We start from the raw sequence: 22968 nt of genomic DNA, 5'->3' as shown, positions 1-22968 counted from the left end.
ATATTTTTTGGTTAGTGCAAAATGAGGTTTTGATGTTATGTTTTTGTAGAATTTTACTAATTTTATCCGTGGTGCCTTTGATGTAAGGAAGGATGGTGGTGCCATTGTCCTGTTCTTGATCTTGTTTTTTGGGGGGTGTCTCTTTATTGATTAGGTTTGTTATTGTTTTCTCTTTGAATCCATTAGAAATTAGTACATCTTTGAGTTTGTTCAATTCAGTTTTTAAGTGCTCATGGTCAGCTAAGCGTTTGGTTCTGGTGATGAGAGTTTTGGCCACTGAGGTGATTTGTGCGGGGTGGTGGTGTGAGTGTGCATTTAGATAACGGTTGGTATGGGTTTTCTTTTGGTAGATAGTATGTCCTAGGCTGCCATTGGGTTTTTTATAGACCAGTACATCTAGAAAGGGAAGTTGATCATTGATTTCTGTTTCCATAGTAAACTGTATTTTGGGGTGTAGGCTGTTGAGATGAGTGAGGAAATTGTCTAGTTTTTCTTTACCATGTGGCCAAATTACAAAGGTATCATCAACATATCTCAGCCAAAGTTTGGGTTTGTATTTGGCTTGCTCTAAAGCATTATTTTCGAAATATTCCATATAGAGGTTGGCTATGACAGGTGATAGAGGTGATCCCATGGGGATATAAACAAATAGAGGGAGCCCCCATGGGATCACCTCTATCACCTGTCATAGCCAACCTCTATATGGAATATTTCGAAAATAATGCTTTAGAGCAAGCCAAATACAAACCCAAACTTTGGCTGAGATATGTTGATGATACCTTTGTAATTTGGCCACATGGTAAAGAAAAACTAGACAATTTCCTCACTCATCTCAACAGCCTACACCCCAAAATACAGTTTACTATGGAAACAGAAATCAATGATCAACTTCCCTTTCTAGATGTACTGGTCTATAAAAAACCCAATGGCAGCCTAGGACATACTATCTACCAAAAGAAAACCCATACCAACCGTTATCTAAATGCACACTCACACCACCACCCCGCACAAATCACCTCAGTGGCCAAAACTCTCATCACCAGAACCAAACGCTTAGCTGACCATGAGCACTTAAAAACTGAATTGAACAAACTCAAAGATGTACTAATTTCTAATGGATTCAAAGAGAAAACAATAACAAACCTAATCAATAAAGAGACACCCCCCAAAAAACAAGATCAAGAACAGGACAATGGCACCACCATCCTTCCTTACATCAAAGGCACCACGGATAAAATTAGTAAAATTCTACAAAAACATAACATCAAAACCTCATTTTGCACTAACCAAAAAATATCTAATATCCTAAGGAGCCCCAAAGATAAAATCCAATTAGAATACCAAGGAATCTATGAAATCCCTTGCAAAACATGTGCAGCCACATACATTGGACAAACTAACCGAAGAGTGAGCCAGCGCATGGCAGAACATATGAATGCAGTCAAGAAACAGGAGAAGACCTCCTCCCTTGTCCAGCACATTAAAAGAACAGGGCACGAAATTGACTTTGAAAAAACTAAATTACTCCACAAAACAGAGAATTTATATAAAAGAATCTCTCTAGAAGCTATCGAAATTGAAAAGAGATCCTTTTGTTTAAATAAAAGGGATGATACCTCGCGCCTGCCAGAGATTTGGAAACCAGCCTTAAACAAAATAAACACTTCATTATAATCAATATGTCAATCCTTTAATTATTATGATTTTAGAATTTTATATTTGGAAATCAGACTTAAACAAAACACTTCATAATCTTCATGCCATTCCTTCTATAACCATGATTACACCAACCAATCAGATCACGGAAGCATAGTCACCCAATCTATTTGCTACATTCAAAGCAAATCTCCACCCCCACACTACATGCTAAGAAGAAATGTCAGTTGCTAATATTCATTTGCAAAAACACAAAGATTGGAACTCCAGCCTGATGATGGTGAATGTGATTTCGCCGAAACGTCGCATAGACATGCAAAACATTACACAGGGCAAAACCCGAACTCAGAACAATCTACATACATATACCCGTGAAAATTTACGAAAACAAATATATATATATATATATATATATGTTAAAATGTTTTCAGCTGGAATATATATATATATGTTAAATGTTTTTAGCTGGGATTTTAAAATTAAGGGAGACTAGGATAGATCCATTTCGGCCTTATTAGGCCTCATCAGCTAGCCACACCCTTTCTTTACTGGGATTCGATCTGGGAAGCTTCTGCATTGTAAAGCTTCCCAGATCGAATCCCAGTAAAGAAAGGGTGTGGCTAGCTGATGAGGCCTAATAAGGCCGAAATGGATCTATCCTAGTCTCCCTTAATTTTAAAATCCCAGCTAAAAACATTTAACACATACAAAATATAGTTTGTCGGCTATAAATATATTACTGCCTTGCAGTGGCCCTGGGTTGGGCCTAGAGGCAAAAAAAGGAGCTGTGACGTTCCTTAAAAATATACCAGGGTGATCCGACATAAGAATATATATATATATATATATATATATATATATATATATATATATATATATATATATATATATATATATATTTCAGCTAAAAACATTATATATATGCCGCCCATTCCTGAAGTGACTGCTGCTCAGACACTATACTTTTCCGCCCACACCGAAAAAAAATTAGAGGGAACACTGTGTATAACCTGTTTAATCCTTTTTTTTCTTGTGTCTTTCAGATCGGAAAGGAAGAAGTGGAACAGATGGAACGGGGTCTCTGCCCTCCGCGGGCACCACCCCCAACGATCCTCCTCAGGGGTCTTGCCTTCCCTCCGTGGGAACACCCCCTAGAGGAGCACCCAGCCTGGGGTCCCTGGCCTCCGAGGCCATACCAGGGCTGCGAGTCGAAGGTGGGGGGGTCCGCCCCCCCCACTGGGAGGCTCGAAGGCGTCTCACAGGGAGCCGAAAGCAGAGCACCTTACAGCTGATCGGGAGATTAGCGCGGCGGCCGCAACAGAAGCCGCCGCCGACACCGCCGACACCGCAGCCGCCACAACCGCCACAACCACCGCAGTCTCTGTCGGGTTAGCCTGCAAGGGGCCAAGACAAGGCAGCAAAGTCTCCAGGAATTGGAGGGACCCAGGCGACTGCCCTGAGAGCCACGGAGGCTCTGGCGCCGCCATGTTCGGTGCGGCCGAGGCGGCGACGCATCATTAGGCGCAAAGACTTTTTTCCGGGCGGCAAAGGAGCTCGAGCGGGCTGGTTAGCTCTAGTGCACAGGCGCAAGTCCGGGGAGGACAAAGACGCCATTTTTTGGGTGACTCTGACGAGGCAAGCGAGGCTCTAAGCTACCGGAGGTCAGGACCCAACAACCCTTGGCTTAAGTGACTCAGCTGTCGTGAGTAGCATGGAGGAACGTCAGGGGAAGAATACCCCGGGCTCCCCTGTGCCTGCAAAAGACAAGGTGAAAGGGAAAAGCAAGGAGAAGGCCAAGACCTCCCACTCTTCTACCTCCTCCTCCTCCATTAAAGAGGCTGAAAAGCGCATTAAAGCGCTTGAGAAAAAGCTGGAAGCAGCCTTACAAACTTCTCCAGCAGGGTTACCTCTAACCCAGAGAAAGCGCTCAGATCCCATGACACCCCCATCCACCTTGGGCCTATTGGTATCACTGCTGAAGGGGACTGGTCACCGGACAGGCAATTCCTGCCCCTCCCTCATGTTATGTCCGGGAGTACCAACGACAGGAGATGCCTAGAAAGGCTCCATACAGGAAGTGTTATGAGAACAGGAAAGGGCACCGGGAGAGGGGCGGTAACCTAGCGACTGGGGAAAATAAGGGACAATCATTGGTTCATTCCTCAGCCAGCTGGTAGTTAAATAGGGAAACCCCGAGGAGGTTTGACAGTTGAATACTGACTGTCGTATTAACGTTATGTTTATGTTGGAATAAAGCAGTTCAAGCAAAGCCGCAATTACGTGTCCGAATCTGTACAAAGCCACTTCATTGGCGACGAGGATTTCCACGCAAGTACACAATCTAAGAAATTAAGTTAAATAAAAGGAATGATGTCTACACAACTTAATTTTCCGCCTTTCAACCCTAAGAGTGAAACATGGGATTCATACGTGGCCAGATTTGACTGTTTCCTTATTGCTAATGGGTTCACAGAAATCTCAGATGACAGGAAACGTGCATATTTTCTAGGGTTCTGTGGAGCCGAAATGTTCGAAACAGCAAGAGCCCTATTTGCCCCCACCCCAATACATGACATTCCATGGCAGCAGTTCTTAAATACCCTCCAGGAACATTATGCCCCAGCACCTTCCCGTTGTGCCAGGAGATATAAATTCTACCATCGTAATCAAATAGAAGGAGAATCAATAAATGATTTTGTAGCGGCTCTCCGATGCGCAGCATTATACTGCGAGTTTGACAACCTAGAAGATTATTTACTAGACCGACTTGTTTTTAGTGTAAGAGACAGCCGTTTAAAACGCCGTTTATTGTCAATCAGAGACTTAACGTTCAAGACAGCTTTAGCGGAGGCTAGGGCTTTCGAGCTCTCAATGCAGTCATTAGCAGAGATGGAAAGCACTGTAAATGCCACCACATTACTTCCTGATGTTAATGTAAAACAAATTCCACAAGACTTTGAAAGATTTTTGGGGTTAGAAGAAGAAGAGGTCTGCAAATTAGCTGTTGCAAGAAACAAAGTCCAGCCAGTTGAGCGAGCTAGACGACCACCATCTCCATGCAGAGGGTGCGGAGGAGATCACTTTAGATCAAATTGCCCCTTTAAAGACTTTATTTGTCGGAGATGCGGAGGACGGGGCCACATAGCCAGAGCCTGTCAATTCCGCCGACAGCAACCTTCAACAGCCTCAAGCCGGAAGCACAATAGCTTTAGCGGAGGACGAGGGAACTACAAGGACTCGAATTATCGACGTCAAGATTGCAACGTAATATACACACGTCCATCGCAGAGGTCTACGGTTGTCAGTGAAACTTCCTCATCATCCGAAAAGATTACAGTGGTTGTTCGCCTGGGCCACATGCCGTGCAACATGCAGGTTGACACTGGTTCGGCTTGCTCACTGGTGTCGTGGTCTACAGCTAAGCGGTGTTTTCCGAAATTGTCAAAAAACGGGTTGTTACCATGCCGATTGAATCTGCGAGATTATCAAGGCCGCGCTATTCCAGTTATAGGAGAAGGACGCTTTGCCGTTCAGTTCAAAAAATTTAAGGGACAATTACCATTAATAGTGGTGGATGGGCCTTTTTCTAATCTATTGGGGTTGGATTGGTTCCAAGCATTGGGCCTAGAAGTAATGGGAATAAATATGGTAAGGGGGGCTTTGTCGTTCATGACCTTGGCCCAAGAATTCCCAGATGTGTTTGATGGGAAACTAGGCTGTTATAACGGTTCACCTATTTCTTTCAGCTTGGATCCGAAAGTGCCTGCACTACGCTTAAAGCCCCGCCGAGTACCTTTGGCACTCAGACCAAAGGTAGATGAGGAATTAGATAAGTTAATAGCCCAGGAAGTTTTAGAGCCAACAGATCAAGCTGCATGGGAAACTCCTGTCGTAACTGTAGTAAAGGCGGACGGAGGAATTCGTATATGTGGGGATTATAAATGTACCATAAACAAGGCATTAGCCCACCATTCTTACCCCCTTCCAGTAGTACAGCATCTTCTGCACTCACTGGGGAAGGGTAGTTTGTATGCGAAGTTAGACCTATCACAGGCCTACCAACAGCTTACAGTGCCGAAGGTTACAGTTTGGGGTTTCAATAGCCCCGGGAATTTTCCAGGGATTCATGGAGAGGCTTCTTTATGGATTGGAAGGGGTCGTGCCATACTTCGACGATGTCCTAGTATCCGCCTGCTCGGAGACGGAATTATTAGCAAGAGTTAAATCGGTCTTAACAAAATTTCAAGATAAGGGTTTGAAGTTAAAATTGAGTAAGTGCGTGTTGGGAGTTACTAAAGTAGAATTCTTAGGGTTTATAGTGGATGGACCTCGACTCCAATTGTAAAACAGAGTCGACTGACAACGAGTCAGTCGAGGTGACTGGGGCACGTACTTGTCCACCTGTCTGGGAAGAGTTTGATCTGGTGACACCTGATGAAGTGGACAAGGCCATTGGAGCTGTGAGTTCCGCCACCTGTTTACTGGATCCGTGTCCCTCCTGGTTGGTTTCGGCCAGCAGGGAGGTGACACGGAGCTGGGCCCAGGAGATTACCAACGCTTCCTTGGGGAGGGGAGTTTTTCCATCAGTCTATAAAGAAGTGCTTGTGCGCCCCCTCCTCAAGAAGCCCTCCCTGGACCCAGCTGTGCTTAATAACTATCGTCCAGTCTCCAACCTTCCCTTTATGGGGAAGGTTGTTGAGAAGGTGGTGGCACTCCAGCTCCAGCGGTCCTTGGAAGAAGCCGATTATCTAGGTCCCCAGCAGTCTGGATTCAGGCCCGGTTACAGCACGGAAACCGCTTTGGTCGCGTTGATGGATGATCTCTGGCGGGCCCGGGACAGGGGTTTATCCTCTGTCCTGGTGCTCCTCGACCTCTCAGCGGCTTTCGATACCATCGACCATGGTATCCTTCTGCACCGGCTGGAGGGGTTGGGAGTGGGAGGCACTGTTCTCCAGTGGTTCTCCTCCTACCTCTCTGGCCGGTCGCAGTCGGTGTTAGTGGGGGGTCAGAGGTCGGCTCCGAGGTCTCTCCCTTGTGGGGTGCCTCAGGGGTCGGTCCTCTCCCCCCTGCTATTTAATATCTACATGAAACCGCTGGGTGAGATCATCCAAGGACATGGGGTGAGGTATCATCAATATGCTGATGATACCCAGCTTTACATCTCCACCCCATGCCCAGTCAACGAAGCGGTGGAAGTGATGTGCCGGTGCCTGGAGGCTGTTGGGGCCTGGATGGGTGTCAACAGACTCAAGCTCAACCCGGATAAGACGGAGTGGCTGTGGGTTTTGCCTCCCAAGGACAATCCCATCTGTCCATCCATTACCCTGGGGGGGGAATTATTGACCCCCTCAGAGAGGGTCCGCAACTTGGGCGTCCTCCTCAATCCACAGCTCACATTAGAACAACATCTCTCAGCTGTGGCGAGGGGGGCGTTTGCCCAGGTTCGCCTGGTGCACCAGTTGCGGCCCTATCTGGACCGGGACTCATTGCTCACAGTCACTCATGCCCTCATCACCTCGAGGTTCGACTACTGTAATGCTCTCTACATGGGGCTACCTTTGAAAAGTGTTCGGAAACTTCAGATCGTGCAAAATGCAGCTGCGAGAGCAGTCATGGGCTTACCTAGGTATGCCCATGTTTCGTCATCACTCCGCAGTCTGCATTGGCTGCCGATCAGTTTCCGGTCACAATTCAAAGTGTTGGTTATGACCTTTAAAGCCCTTCATGGCATTGGACCAGAATATCTCCGAGACCGCCTCCTGCCGCACGAATCCCAGCGACCGATTAGGTCCCACAGAGTGGGCCTTCTCCGGGTCCCGTCAACTAAACAATGTCGGTTGGCGGGCCCCAGGGGAAGAGCCTTCTCTGTGGCGGCACCGGCCCTCTGGAACCAACTCCCCCCGGAGATTAGGACTGCCCCTACTCTTCCTGCCTTCCGTAAACTCCTTAAAACCCACCTCTGCCGTCAGGCATGGGGGAACTGAAACATCTCCCCCTGGGCATGTTTAATTATGCATGGTATGTCTGTGTGTGCGTCTGTTAGCATATGGGGTTTTTTAAATATTTAAATATTTTTAAATTTGTCTGTTTACTTATGATTTGTTTCTACATGTTGTGAGCCGCCCCGAGTCTTCGGAGAGGGGCGGCATACAAATCTAAGTAATAAATAAATAAATAAATGGACAAGATATCCATCCTACCCCTGAGAAAACCAGAGCCATCAGGGAAGCCCCTACTCCTCAGTCTAAAGTGGAATTACAAGCTTTTTTAGGATTGCTAAATTTCTACGCTGTGTTCATTCCACACAAAGCATCAATAGCGGAACCGTTACATCGGTTATTAGATAGTAAGACACATTGGCACTGGGGACCCAGAGAAGAGGCTGCTTTTGCGGCCGTAAAAGATGTTCTGACTTCCAATACTATATTGATTCAATATTCCCCAACATTACCATTGGTTTTGACTTGTGATGCCTCCCAGTTTGGAGTAGGAGCTGTGTTAAGTCATAGACTTCCTAATGGGTCGGAGGCCCCATTAGCGTATTTTTCTAGAACTCTTGCTAAGGCTGAGCGAAACTTTGGGCAAATAGACAAAGAAGCATTGGCCTTAGTGGCAGGGGTGCGAAGATTTCACGATTATTTGTACGGAAGAAAATTTGAACTTGTAACTGATCATCAACCCCTATTAGGAATTTTAGCAGGAAATCGCCAAAGTCCTATAGTTCTTTCACCCCGCATGGCGAGATGGATTATATCCTTAGCAAACTATACTTACCAGTTGGTGTACCGGCCGGGAAAGCACATTGCCCATGCCAATGCGCTAAGTAGATGTCTGCTTCCAGATATCTTGGATGACCCGGCACCAGTGTCCTCTGTGTTAGCCATTGAGGAGAGTCCATTAGTTTTAGTCGCATCGGAGGTAGCAAAACAGACAAGCCGTGACCCAATGTTGGCTATAGTAAGACAGTGGGTGCTCCGGGGGTGGCCTAAAAAGGAGCAAGCACATGAATATTCCTGTTATGGGAGGTGCCGTTCGGAATTATCAGTGGAAAAGGGCTCTTTAATAAGGGGGTCCAGAGTAATTATTCCACCCTCTCTTAGGTGCCAAGTTCTAAGTCTTCTTTACAAGGGGCACCCCGGAATTGTAAGGATGAAAGGCCTAGCCCGACACTACGTGTGGTGGCCGGGAATAGATCACGAGATAGAAGAGTGTGTAGAGGCATGTCTAAGGTGTCAAGAAAACAGGCCCTCATCTCCTAGAGCACCACCACTAGTATGGGAACCCCCTGCAGACCCATGGGCTCGCCTCCATATTGATCTAGCTGGGCCTTTCCTGGGTCAAAATTTTTTAATAGTTGTGGTCGCCCATTCAAAATGGTTGGAAGTGGTGCATTTACATTCTACCCAATCATTTGCAGTTATCAATGCGTTGAATGCATTGTTTGCAACCCACGGGTACCCAGATATTGTGGTGTCGGATAACTGACCACAGTTTACATCGGTCCTATTTGAAAATTACTTAGCGGCTGCGGGAATCCGTCATGCCCTTATGTCACCATGGCACCCGGCTAGTAATGGACAGGCGGAGCGAATGGTACGGTCAGCGAAAGATTCACTTAATAAACTCCCACAAGGATCTTGGTCAAAGAAATTATCAGAGATGTTATTGGCCTAGCATTCCACTCCATGTGTGGCCACTCAAAAAACCCCAGCGGAGCTGCTTATGGGTCGAAAATTAAGAATAATTTTGGACAGGTTACACCCATGGTATGAAAACAATTCTCCGTGGCCGGAGGCTCCTCCTAGAAACTTGGAAGTAGGATCTCAGGTTTTTGCCCAAGCTTATGGGGAAGGTCCAACCTGGGTTCCGGCCACCATAGTGAAATGTCGGGTCCTCGTTCTTATGAAGTCGAATTAGAGGATGGCAGGGTATGGCGTAGACATTTAGATCAGGTCCGTCTCCGCAAAGCAGAGAAACTCGTGGAAGATAATAGTTCCATTCCACGAGAGGATAATGAAGTACGTTTGGAAATGGCAGATCCAGGGGTCTTGGACAGTAACGTAGATACTCACCTTCCGTCCCAGTTTACCGTTCCTTTAGAAATCCACGAACCTCCACGAGGTCAGGTAGCAGGGGAAGACGGACTACGTCATTCGGGTAGAATAGTTCGGAAGCCAACCTACTTAAAGGATTATGTATGTTCCAGAGTAAGGGGGGAGGAGTGTTATGTCCGGGAGTACCAACGACAGGAGATGCCTAGAAAGGCTCCATACAGGAAGTGTTATGAGAACAGGAAAGGGCACCGGGAGAGGGGCGGTAACCTAGCGACCGGGGAAAATAAGGGACAATCATTGGTTCGTTCCTCAGCCAGCTGGTAGTTAAATAGGGAAACCCCGAGGAGGTTTGACAGTTGAATACTGACTGTTGTATTAACATTATGTTTATGTTGGAATAAAGCAGTTCAAGCAAAGCCGCAATTACGTGTCCGAATCTGTACAAAGCCACTTCACCTCAGGTCATGCCCTCACCTAGCGCATCCTGGGTTAGACCAGGGTCAGCGGGGCACTCAGGAAGAAGCTCCCAGGGGCCATCAGCCACCTTTACCCCCACCGCAACTGGCCTGAGATCACAGCCTGGGGCCTGGCAAAATATGCCCCCAGACCTGCAAGACATTATAGCTAATGCATATTCGCAGGGCATGGCAACAGGGGCTCAGCAGTATGGTAGACAACCGCAACAAATGAAGGGCTCATGGTCGGCACCGCCCCCCTCGCGTTTGGGGTCCTTGACAGAGGAGCCAGCTCAATTTGAAGACAGTGACCGGGAATATGATCTCTCAAAGGATGAGACAACACCGGAGCAGACACCCTCTGTTGGACTGTTCAAGCCCGCACTCTTTAGAACATTATTATACAAGGCCAAGCAGGTGATGAATCTACCTGGCTCATCGAAGGCAACAGAGGCCACAGATACAGGCAAGACTTCGGCCACCTTACTCAAGGAGCCTCAGCCCGAGTCTGTCCATTTCCCTGCCTCAGAAATTTTCGTGGAGGGGGTGAAGAGGCCGTGGCAGCACCCAGCAGCAGCTCAGGGCCCTTCCAACCTCGAGAGGAAATTTTATACATTTGATGAGGAAGTGGAAAAGCTCCTCGAATTCCCCCCAATCGATCAGCCAGTCGTGACGCTTGTCTCCAGCGCATTGGTGCCTTCAGAGACCGATGACAGCCTGAAACCGGAAGATAGGAAGGCAGAGACATTACTGCGCAAAGCACACCAGATGTCCGGCTGGGGGTTCAGAGCAGCTGCCGCAGCATCGTTCCTTAACAGGGCCTCAATGCTGTGGATCCAAGAGATGCAATCCCGCCTTGGACCCGAGGACGGCCGCCTTCGCCAAGACCTGAGTAAGCTATTGGCAGCGGCAGAATTTTCCACGGATGCCACGCTACACACGGCCAAGTTCTCCACCAGAAGCATGGCAACCACGCTTTCATCTCACCGCCTCCTGTGGCTAAGGAACTGGCAGGCGGACCTCAAATCTAAGTGGCGACTGGCCTACGGCCCCTTCCAAGGCTCAACGCTCTTCGGGGACTTGTTGGAGAAGGTCCTCGTGGAGGACAAAGATAAGAGGAAGGTGCTTCCCAGGGCCAATACGCGACAGGACTGTAGGTCCACTCCATACTCGAGACGTCAATCCTTTCGTTGGGACCCATCCTCCGGATCCACCCAGAACCAGCGACCCTTTTCCCAGGGCCAGTACAATCAACAGCCCTATAGGAGCGATCGAGGCTCCTTCCAGGACAGACCAAGGGGCTACCAACAATCCAGAAGGCCCTTTCGTGGTAACAACCAAAGGGGCTTTAAACGCACGAAATGACTCGGCTACCGCGCAGCCCATAGGAGGGAAGCTACAGGGCTTCAACACCGCCTGGCGCACGACCTCCTCCGACAAATGGGCTCTGGCTACTGTTACACGAGGACTCAGGTTGGAGTTCGTTCAACCACCTCCCAACCGTTTCTTACACTGTCCAATAATAAGGGACTCTCAAAAGAAACTGCAATTGCGCAGGGAAATTACACACCTATTAGACATCCAAGCCATAGAACAGGTCCCCCAACAGGAGGAAGGCAAGGCGTTCTATTCGATGATTTTCATCGTTCCCAAGGCCTCTGGGGGATGCAGGTTAATCCTCAACCTGAAGCAACTGAACCTCTTCATAAGATACCGGAGATTCAGGATGCATTCCCTGCAAACCATTCTGGCTTCAATCCGAGCTCAGGACTTTTTAACATCCATAGACCTAAAGGAAGCATACTAGCATGTTCCCATTCATCCAGAACATCACAGGTTTCTCCGCTTCTGTACCGAAGGGAGACATTACCAGTACAGGGCCATGCCATTCGGCCTCTCATCGGCTCCACAGACGTTTACAAAGCTCCTGGATGTGCTAACAGCCAGCTTACGAGCACGCTCCATCAGGCTGATGGCTTACCTGGACGACATAGTCATATTGCCCAGGTCCCCGTCAGCAGCAAGGAGAGACTTAAACATGACCATCCGCATGTTAGAAATCCACGACTTTACCATCAATGTGGAGAAAAGTCAGTTTTCACCCACCACCAAACTGCTGCATTTAGGAGCCATGATAGACACCCAGACAGGCACGGTGTCACTTTCTCCAGAAGGACAGGACAATATATGCCGCTTGGTATCCAGCATATTGCACAGCAAGCCGGTTCCACTCTCACTGTTATAAAAAATACTGGGACTCCTGGTGTCGGCCATTGGTATCGTACCCTGGGCCAGACACCACATCAGGACACTGCAGTGGTTCTTGCTCCCAGCACAGAGAACCAAGGTGAGCCATTCCCACAAACAGGTACGCCTACCCCGCGGGGTCAGGGACTCATTGTGGTGGTGGACATCTCCCGCGATAAGCGAAGGTTCCTCCTTCCAAGTACAGGACCAGACCATTCTGACCACCGATGCCAGCCTTACCAGATGGGGCGCCCACCTTGGGGCCCACATGGCTCAAGGTCTGTGGACGGCAGAAGACCTAGCGTCGGTCAACATAAACTTCTTAGAACTACGGGCAGTTTTCCTGGCCCTACGGATGTTTAAGCCACTAGTTCAAGGGAGACACGTGTTGGTGCTGACAGACAATGTCGCGACCAGAGCTCACTTGAACCATCAAGGAGGTACGAGATCACAACGTCTTATGGAGGAAACGGACAACCTGTTCAGATGGGCCGAACAACATCTGAAGTCATTGTCAGCGGAGCACATTGCAGGGGTCAGCAATACGCAGGCGGACTGGTTGAGCCGGTCCACTCTAGACCCATCCGAATGGAGATTGGACCCGAAATTATTCCAGCAGATGATAACCAGGTTTGGGTCCCCATTAGTGGATCTCTTCACAAGCTCCCAGAATGCTCAACTCCCGAGATTTTACACACGCTTTCCGGAGCCAGGAGCAGAAAGGATCAATGCCCTGCTGTCCCCCTGGCTCCCAGGACTGCTTTATGTGTTTCCACCAATGAACCTTATACCGAGGGTGGTGGAGAAACTCCTGAGAGAAAGGGCGGAAGTGCTGATGGTGGCTGCACACTGGCCACGCCGTCCGTGGTTCTCCGACCTGGTGGCATTATCGGTGTATCCCCCATGGAGGATTCCGGACCGGATAGTCTCTCTCAGCCAGGGGAATCTACAAGACCCAGATCCCCAGTGGTTTCAACTGACCGTTTGGCACTTGAGCGGCTCAGACTACCAGAACCTACCAGAGAAGGTCATAGACACAATGCAGGCAGCGAGGCGTCCATCTACATCTCGGATTTACCAGACGACGTGGGCGGCCTTTTGCATTTTTTGTAACGAGAAACAATTAAGTCCCAGAAATGCATCCGTAATTACTGTCTTAGAATTTCTACAGGCAGGAATTGAACGAGGGTTAGCGCCTAATACTCTAAAACGACATGTGGCGGCGCTTTCAACCATGATACAAGTAGCTGAAGTAGGCTCTTTGGCTTATCAGCCTTGGGTGAAGGATTTTCTACGGGGAGCGTCGAATAAACATTCTCCACCAGTTCGGAGGTTTCCGTCTTGGGACCTCGCTCTGGTGCTTAGAGCATTGACAAAACCACCGTTTGAGCCCTTGAGGTCCATACCACTGAGACTGCTTTCCCTTAAAATGGCCTTCCTAGTGGCTATTGCGTCGGCACGGAGAGTGTCTGAATTATCTGCCTTGTTGGTAAGACCTGATCTTTGCATTTTCTATCCAGATAGGATAGTATTAAGACTAGACCCTTCCTTTATACCAAAGGTGAACACAGACTTTCACAGGAAACAAGAACTGATTCTTCCTGACTTTTGCACACACAGCAATCATCCGTCGGAATTACGCTGGCACAAGATTGATGTACGCCAAGCGGTAAAGATCTATATTAGACGGACGGAGCTGTTTCGGAAAACAGAAAGGTTGTTTATCTCCTTTTCGCAGGATAAAAAGGGACTTGGCATATCGTCTAACTCCATTAGTCGTTGGATCAGAAGCTGTATTGAGGAGGCATACAAGGCTCGTAACCAAACCGTACCAGCAGGTGTGACAGCTCACTCAACTAGGAATGCGGCCACATCAGCAGCCTGGGCCACACAGGCGTCTATAGAGGACATTTGCAGGGCTGCAACGTGGTCAGCACCTTCGACATTCATACATCATTGTAAGTTGGACTCTTTCGCTTCAGCAGAGGCAGCCTTTGGGAGACGTGTTTTACAACGAGTTTGCTCTCCTCCAACGTCCCTGACAAGACCTTCTCCCTCCCATGGTCCTTGAATCTTTGGTATATCCCATGTTGGATTCTCCTTCCAGATGCAGTGGAGAAGAACTGTTGTACCTACCTGAACGGTCTTCTCAGTGCACTGGAAGGAGAGTCCAAACCCACCCGGCATTGTTATAGTTCAGGGACGCCGGAGTGTGGAAGTTCAGTTAGTTATAGTTTGTTGACAATAAAAATTGGTTATCCTCTTACTATGGTTTTTTCGTTTATAAAACTGGCTTGTGGGGAGAGCAGAGGGGGTGGTGCTCAATTGATATGTAAATTTTAACTCAGTCTCTACCAATAGGATTGGTAAAATACCCATGTTGGACTCTCCTTCCAGTGCACTGAGAAGACCGTTCAGGTAGGTACAACGGTTCATCCATGGTTCAGTTGTGGGTGGAGAACACTGACATTTTGCAAGATAGAAAATTGTATATCCCTTCCAGGACTCTAATTCGGTTAACAGATGAGGTTAATAACTCAATGTGCTGTATCACTGATATGCACAGAAGCATTTTCTAGTTTTTGAGTCCGTTTAGCATCTGTCCTTGCTTTTTCCCAAATATTCTAAGATGGAAGGAGCTACTGTAAACCATACCCTTTTAAGGCATATGTAATTGGTGGAGAGGAGTGAATAATGTGGAAATTTGAAGTCTCTGTAGAATTGTGATGATCTGCAAACAGTATTCTTGTTTGAGCCTCACTTATAAGGAGGTGTTTCCTGGTGGCATAATCAGGAATGGGATTCCTATAATTTACCTACTGGTTTACCCAGCAGCACCAAAAATGTGTGTGTGAGAGAGAAAGAAAGAGAGTGCTCCCTTTGCTCACACGCGTCTTGTCCACACATGCGCAAAACCCTCCGTACATGCTCTTGATTCGCATGTGCTGCTTGAAAACGTGGCAGCACTCTAAGATCGTTATTGGTGTCTGCATTGGTGAGCTGAGCTATGGTTTAGTTCAGGTGAGGCGCAGCAATCCGTTCTGCGCGAATCAGCTCAGCTAAAAAAAGTGAATATAGGACAGAGAACGGCGGGGACAGGAGGGTGGGCCCAACCAGCGGTGGTATTTGCAGGTTTTCTGGATTGGTCGAAATGGCCATTACTAGTCACCTGAACCAGTCTGAGCAGGCTGAATGCCACCTCTGGGGATAATATATTAGAGTTAGAATGCTGAAAGATGGGGAAAGAGGTCAATTGAAAAGACTATAAATTTTTGAGAAAAGGCATGGGATATTCAAGAGCTCACACTATCAACTCCGCTTTAGAAAGACAGAGCAAGTGAAGGACTTGTTTTCACATAAGATTTGTGTGTTTGTAAAATAAAGTGCCTTAGTTCATGTGGTCAATACTTCATTGAGAACTAAAATAATATTACAAAATAAGGAATAATTTTGACTTTGTTTTCATCATTCATTAATTTTCTTGATAAATAAAATTGTATCTTTCTTTTTAAAAGTAGAATAGAAAGGTATAATAATTCCAAAAAAGATCTGTTTTGTTTCTGGCATCATAATTTAGGACTGATTTATGTTAATAAGATGTAGCAAATGTAGTAAAGTAGGTAACAAACGTAGTTGCCCTACTTCTTTGTAATATATAAACTACTTGAGTTGGAAGTGTTATTTAATAAAGGAAAACAACAAATGTATATGTATGCTAATATTCCTAATAAAGTTTTAAAGGGAAAGAAATAGAACAGAAATTAGAAGTCTGTTTAATAATACTGGGGACGATATTTGCATTTAAACAGGTGTTGTCAGGAGTTCTATCATAAATGATTACCCCTTAGTAAATAGAAGATCTATCTATTGCTCATTCATATATTCATGCACTAATTCAGTTTCTATAATCATATACATCACTCTGATTTAGGAAAATATAATGCACTTGACCATGAGAGAAACAATTTGATGTAGTTCATAAAATGATGGGCTAGAGATTGGAAAATTATGAGTTCTATTCCTCTTTGGCATGAAAACTTTCTGAGTGACTTGGGGCCAAGTTCTTATTTGGGACTCTTTCCTAGCCCATTCCAATGCAGGATGTTGTTAAAGGAAATAGAAGGTAACAGCATTGTATCTTGAATGATACAAGATAAAACTGAGATGTAAATCAAATAATTTCCTCTGGCATATTATCCCCCCATAGGCAAAATTGGTCCCATCTTTCTTAAAATCTAATAAATAATAACTTTCCAGAATTTCCTTAACCCTGCTGTTCTGTTTAGAAAAAATCCCTAATCTTATGTTCCCGGGTCTATTTGACCCGGACTGCAAATTGATCATTTTAGGTACTTATATTTGGTCTTTTTGAAAGCTTTTTTCACCTGGAAACAAGTTTGAACATTTCTGCACACAATGGAATGAAAATTGAACTGAAAAAACTAATCCTTATTGGTTTATTTTGCACATAAATGTGCCCCCCCCCCCGTTTTTGTGAAATGTTTTTCAATTTATGGATAGTTTTGCTTGCAAAATGCATTCTATTTTACTGAAGTTGGTATGGGATTGGTAGCTTGAACATTTCTGCACACAATGATATGAAAATTGAAATGAAAAAAGTAAATCTTATTGGTTTATTTTTCTGATATAATGCATGCCCCCCCTGTTTCTGTGAAATAGTCTTCACTTTATGGATAGTTTTGTTATCAAAATGCATTCTATTTTACTAAAGTTGGTGTGGGATTTGTAGCTTGAACATTTCTGAACATAATGATATGAAAGTTGAACTGGAAAAATTGATGCATATTGGTTTATTTTGCACATAAAGTTATTTCAATTTATATAAAAATATGCTGTTAATTTCAAACTTACATAATTTTTTTTAGCAAAATGGATTTCTTTCTTAAAATTAGTTCTCTGGCTACAATGTGGTTGATTTTCAAAAGGATATTCCAAATATTTCTAGCCAAATATTTATAACAAGTGACAATAATGGCACACAGCAAGGCCGAGGGGGGGGTGGCCCTTTTGTGGCAAAAATAAACCAATAAGAACCATTTTTTTCAGTTCATTTATATTTTTCTTATGTTCAGGATTGTTCAATTTAGTACTGTATATCAAACCTTTTGGGGGGAAATTCCTTAGGGATTTGTAGCCTTAAAAAATATAAATTGACACGAAATTCAGAAAGCATGGGGGGAGGGGCTTTTTGATCAAAATAGAAATATAAGTCTCAATTTTTCCAGTTCAATTTTCATATCATTATGTTCATAAATGTTCAAACTAGTTTTCCAGTTGAAAAAGTTTTCTAAAAGACCAAATTCAAGTACCTAAAAAAAATCATTTTGGTCCGGGTCTATATGACCCGAACAGACTAAACGTGACTTTTTTTTTGCCCAGAAAAAAAAAATTTCCCCCACCCCCACAAATTTTTTTTTGATGATTAGCATTGTTAAATTGAGTAAATGAATGCCTAATATTTTAAAGAATATTTCGGATTTGGAGCATAAAAAAATAAAAAAGTGAAAATGGTTGCAAGCAGCCAAGGGGGGGGGGGGAGGCCTTATTTCTGATGTTAAAAAACCAGTAAGAATCATTTTTTTCAGTTCCTTTATATTTTTCTTATATTCAGAAATGTTCAAGCTACCAATCCCACACCAACTTCAGTAAAATAGAATGCATTTTGCAAGCAAAACTATCCATAACTTGAAAACATTTCACAAAAACGGGGGGGAGGCACATTTATGTGCAAAATAAACCAATAAGGATTAATTTTTTCAGTTCAATTTTCATTCCATTGTGTGCAGAAATGTTCAGACTACTTTCCAAGTGAAAAAAAGCTTTCAAAAAGACCAAACATAAGCACTGCAAATGAAGAGTTTTCGGTCCGGGTCAGGGTGACCCGGGAACAGAAGATTTGTAACTTTTTTTGCCCAGCAAAAACTAAGCCCCCCACCCCCCAAAAAAAATTCTCATAGAGAGAACCCCTGAAATGATGAACAGTCATGAAATTTCAAGTTTCAGATATGCAGGGAAAATTTTTTACAGGGACTCAAACTTGGCTTCGGGTCACATACGACCCGAACAGAACAGCAAAACCTGGTTGTATCAATAGACCTTAGGATCTCACGGGAATGGAGATCTGATGAGATGGTTTCATTGTTTGTAATCTGATGTCTTCTCTTAGCCTTTTCATAATAATATTATTTTTTGTTTTTCCTAAATGTTTTTTAAAATTGTTTTTATGGGTTGCTTGTATGCAACACAGACTAATTTCCTCGTAAAATAGGTGACCATATAACCATCACTGGGTGACTCAGCAGAGTGTGGCCCCTGCTTTGTGCCCTGGCAAAGCAAGCAAATGAGTGCATGCTCCATCATTGTTTGCTCTTCTTTGGCCCCCCTCTCAGCCGTTCAATGCTGCTGCTGCAGCAGGCTGGAGGAACATTAGGGTCACTCCGATGCGAGAAGAAAGATGGGGAACTCGGTAGAGAATGCCAGATCCTCAACCCTGGGATGATGGCATGCCGGTGGGTCAAAACAAGGATCACTGTCTGGCTGGATCAAGCTGGAAAGATGCCTGTGGGCTTCCAGCAGGATTACCAATTAGTGGTTAGAGGACAAGCAGGCGAGGTTGGATGGGGAAGTGGTGCAAGGCATCTGAGGAGGAGGCAAGGCTTGACGGGGAAGGAGAGATGAAGCAGCCTCAGCCACCATGCTTACCTTGGCCTGCCAGACACAGCAGCAAAATCCCCATCATGGACGCCAAAGGCCATGTGTCTGCAGCTCCGTGCCAACTACATCTTGCTATGCTCCCTGAGGCTGCCTGTGCAGTCCCAGGACATCTGCTTGCCATCCTGAAATGCTGCCATCACCACTCCTCTGAGACCTAGAGCAGAAGCAGCTGCATCTCCATCAAGGGCTAGCTGCCCACCCACCAGCCGGGCCAGGCTGGGCTGGATGCCGACCTCACAAGGCAAGCAGGCATGGAGGACTGCCAGGAAGGCTGCTAGTTCCCTTCCCTGCAGCCAGCCAGCCCTGACATGCTTGCCTGCCTTTCACACAACCTTCTGTTTGCCTGCCTTCACAAGCTGGCCACAGGGACACCAGGAAGGTCATGTGGAAGGAAGACAAGCATGTTGGGGCTGTGGGCCACGTGGAATGGAGAGGGAAGACAGGCGAGAGGGCATGGGCAGATAGATAGACCGTGACTTTGCAGGCTTACCTGGCAGGTAGATCAGGGGTGCAGCACTTCAGGCAGGCAAGCTGCAGAGCAGAGACAGGATGGGGCAGGGCAAGTGATCTGTGACCAGGGGACTGGGTTGGGGTTTGGCCAGCCAGCTGTCGCTATGGGTTCGCCGAACCAGGCCACATGTCTGCTAACAGTTCTCCCAAGCTGGTAGCATTTCACCCCTGATTTAAACCCACCATGTCCTCTTTGTCTATCATCCAGATTGTCCTACTAATTAAAAATAGGGGTTGTCTTTATCTCTGGCAGACAGTCTTCAAAACAGAAGAAAGCTATTCAGACTGCTATTCGCAAAAACAAAGAAGCTAATGCAGTGCTAGTTCGGTTGAACAGTGAACTCCAGCAACAACTGAAGGTAAGGAATGCTCATGTATCTCTTTTTGCACCTGTAGATGAAGAAAATGTTAGCATTAGTATAAAATAGAAGTGTTGTTCTTGAAATAGAAGAATGGGTGGCTGAGAACTGGAGTGAAAAGGAACCTCCCATGAATTAAATAAATTTAAATATACCATATTTTTGGAGTATGAGATGCATTCCCCCCTCCAAGAGGGTCGAAATAATTATGCGTTTTATACACCGAATACAGCATTTTAGGTCTCCTGAAATCATGCCCGGCTCATCCTGTTTTTGCCAAAAACAGGCCCACAAAAGAGGTTACGCAGAAGGTTTGGGGGGAGGGGGCGAAAAAGGGACCATTTTTAATTAAAACCAGGGGCATTTTGTTCTCCCCAGCTCCCAGAAACACTCTGTAGGCCTCCCAAACCTCTGCACGTCACTTTTGTGAAAACAAAGTGTTTGCAAGGTCTGGAGAGTGCCTCTGAGGGCCGGGGGCGGGGGAGATTTTTTCTTCCTGTTTATCTCTTCGAAACCTCGATAGTTGGAAAAATACGGTATTTATGGAAATGATAAATGCGAACTCCTTACATGCTGTTATCATTTTCTACACTGCCAGAAGCTACCCAGGTTTATATGTAAATATATTAATACTTTTAAAAAGTATAAGACGCACTGGAGTATAAGACACATCTAGATTTTAGAGGAGGAAAACAAGGGAAAAAAGTATTCTGTACCAAATGGTGTAGTAATGTATTATTTATTAAAATACCAGTGTAGCAGAATACATTTTACAACCATGTACACTTTTTACAAACTTCAAACTTGACAGCTTTAAGACTTGTGGACTTCAACCCCCAGAATTTCTCCTCCAGTCATGCTAGATGGCAAACACCCTCATTTTTGTAAAAAATGACCTGGTTTTTGCCCATTTTTTTTGCAAAAACGTGATTTGCAGAATGTTTGGGAAACCTGCAGAACACTCCTATGGGGTGGGGGGAATCCAAAAATACCCTCATTTTTGCAAAATACAGTCCATTTTTCACCCTTTTTTTGCAAAAACGGCATGCAGATGGTTTAGGAAGATTGCAGAGCACTCCTAGAGGATGGGGAAAGGCAAAAATGCCCCCATTTTTGCAAAAAATACAGTGGTTTTGCCTTCCCTCACCCCCTAGGAGCGCTCTGCAGGCTTGCCAAATCCTCTGTGCACTCCATTTTTGCGAGGGGCAGGGCTTTGGGAGGCCAAAAATAGCTCTATTCAGTGTGTAAGATACACCAACATTTCCTTTTGGGGGGCAAAAAGAATATATAGAATATATATAACATGCAGTAGAATATACAGTATTATAGTACATAAGATACAAATCAGAATTTTTTCTTAACTACGAATGTCAATTTCTAACAAATAAGACAGCAGAAGAACTCCTAAATTATAAATAAAATTGAACAACTGTTTTCTGAAAAATAATTTATTTACCTACATCTATGCCTACATCTATGAAAAAACTATGCTACATTATTAACGTTAATCCTCTTTCCAGAGATACTTCTTATCAAGTGATTGACATGGGTTACTGACTGAATTTTTTTCATATTTCAATGATAGTCCCTAAAGCTCTTTATCAATAATGGTCCCTAAAGCTCTCTATCAATTAATGCATTCACCTGAACAGTAGCGTTCAAAATAGTGCTAGATAGATCAAAAGTCCATGATTCCTTTATTTCAGAAACTTAATGCATATTTTGGAAAAAAATGTTTGTATTTTAATATACAGTATTGAAACTTATTGAGGAATCACAATACAAACTAAACTAAAAAAAATAGAGCAATGATGGTGGAGCATTCAAATTACCAAGCTATCCAACATTTGAGTGTCAATTTAATTTTGTTATTGCTAGAGTTTATTGAAACTACAGCACATAGTGAAACCCAGAAACTGCAAAAGTAGAGTTCATAAGTCTGCATTTTAAAACAAAATTATTTTTTATATATGAATATTTCTAACAAGTTGCTCTCTAATTATTTTATATCATTTGTGCTATCTAGGAAGTTCACAAGGAACGAATTGCACTGGAAACTCAATTGGAGCAACACCGACCTGTAACTGTCTTATGACTTTATTTTTACACACAGTTTGTTCTTTGAAACATGGTAATTTGTATAATATGTTGGCTTTTTTTTTTCTAATAAGTCACCTTCATGTGGAAAAAATAGTTGCCAGATACCTTTACATTTCCTGTACCAGTTACCTTGTTGGTAAGAAGACGTACCATCCAGATGACCACCATAGTACCTAAACTTATTTTCCCATTAATCTAGCCAATCCTTTATTTCCAAAGGACAGGCAGAAGGACATTTATATTGTATATTTGTGTATCCAAGAAATTAGTTTATATTTTGCTTAATACTGTCTCATATTTATAAGTATTATTTTCATATATGAGCATTTATAGCACATTGTAGTTATCATGTATAATATCTTCCTAGTTTTCCAACCTTGTTTTATGATCACTAATCACTTTTGGTAGAAAGCACAAATTTTGTTGTATTGATAAAATATAGCCACACTCTTCTCTCTACAATTTACCACTGCATATTCCTTGCCTATTTCTGGAAGCTAACATACCTTCACTGTTCCATATTTCTGCTGCAGCTTAAAAGAAGCAATGTACAGTCGCCTGTAGCCATAGTTTAATATTCTCTGTGCACCATTATTAGGCAAGTTGTATTTTGGGGGGTTTATTTCATTATTGAACCACCACAAAGCTCTCAATCAATCCAAAATGTTAATACATCTCAAACCTGAATATTTAAGGAAGTAAAAGGGATGTATTGCTTTTTTAGAATATCTATGTGTGCGCAATTATTGAGCAACTATTTGTCTGAAGAATTATTATGCAACGAAATTAAAAATGTAAATTTGCCCATTTCACTCGTTTGTTTGCATATGTTAAGAATAATAATTCAAAATG

At 44.5% G+C, this 22968-nt stretch overlaps 1 protein-coding gene across 6 annotated transcripts in view; it reads left to right on the top strand.

The window, feature by feature from the left end:
• REPS2 (RALBP1 associated Eps domain containing 2) overlaps nucleotides 1-22923 on the top strand; it is a 140351-nt gene extending 117428 nt beyond the window's left edge. For 5 of the 6 annotated variants that reach the window (XM_070750775.1, XM_070750772.1, XM_070750773.1 and 2 more), the window contains 2 exons: nucleotides 19911-20016; nucleotides 22043-22923. In XM_070750775.1, the coding sequence (XP_070606876.1) occupies nucleotides 19911-20016; nucleotides 22043-22111 (175 nt within the window). In that variant the 3' untranslated portion in view covers nucleotides 22112-22923. Of the gene's footprint in view, nucleotides 1-19888; nucleotides 20017-22042 lie in introns of all 6 variants that reach the window. The other variant, XM_070750774.1, reaches the window with a different exon arrangement.
• The last annotated feature ends 45 nt before the right edge of the window (nucleotides 22924-22968 follow it).

Source organism: Erythrolamprus reginae, chromosome 4 (assembly GCF_031021105.1).
Source record: "Erythrolamprus reginae isolate rEryReg1 chromosome 4, rEryReg1.hap1, whole genome shotgun sequence".
NCBI lineage: Eukaryota > Metazoa > Chordata > Lepidosauria > Squamata > Dipsadidae > Erythrolamprus > Erythrolamprus reginae.
The sequence above is the reverse complement of the archived record's forward strand: the minus strand, read 5'-3'. Positions and strand labels throughout refer to the sequence as shown.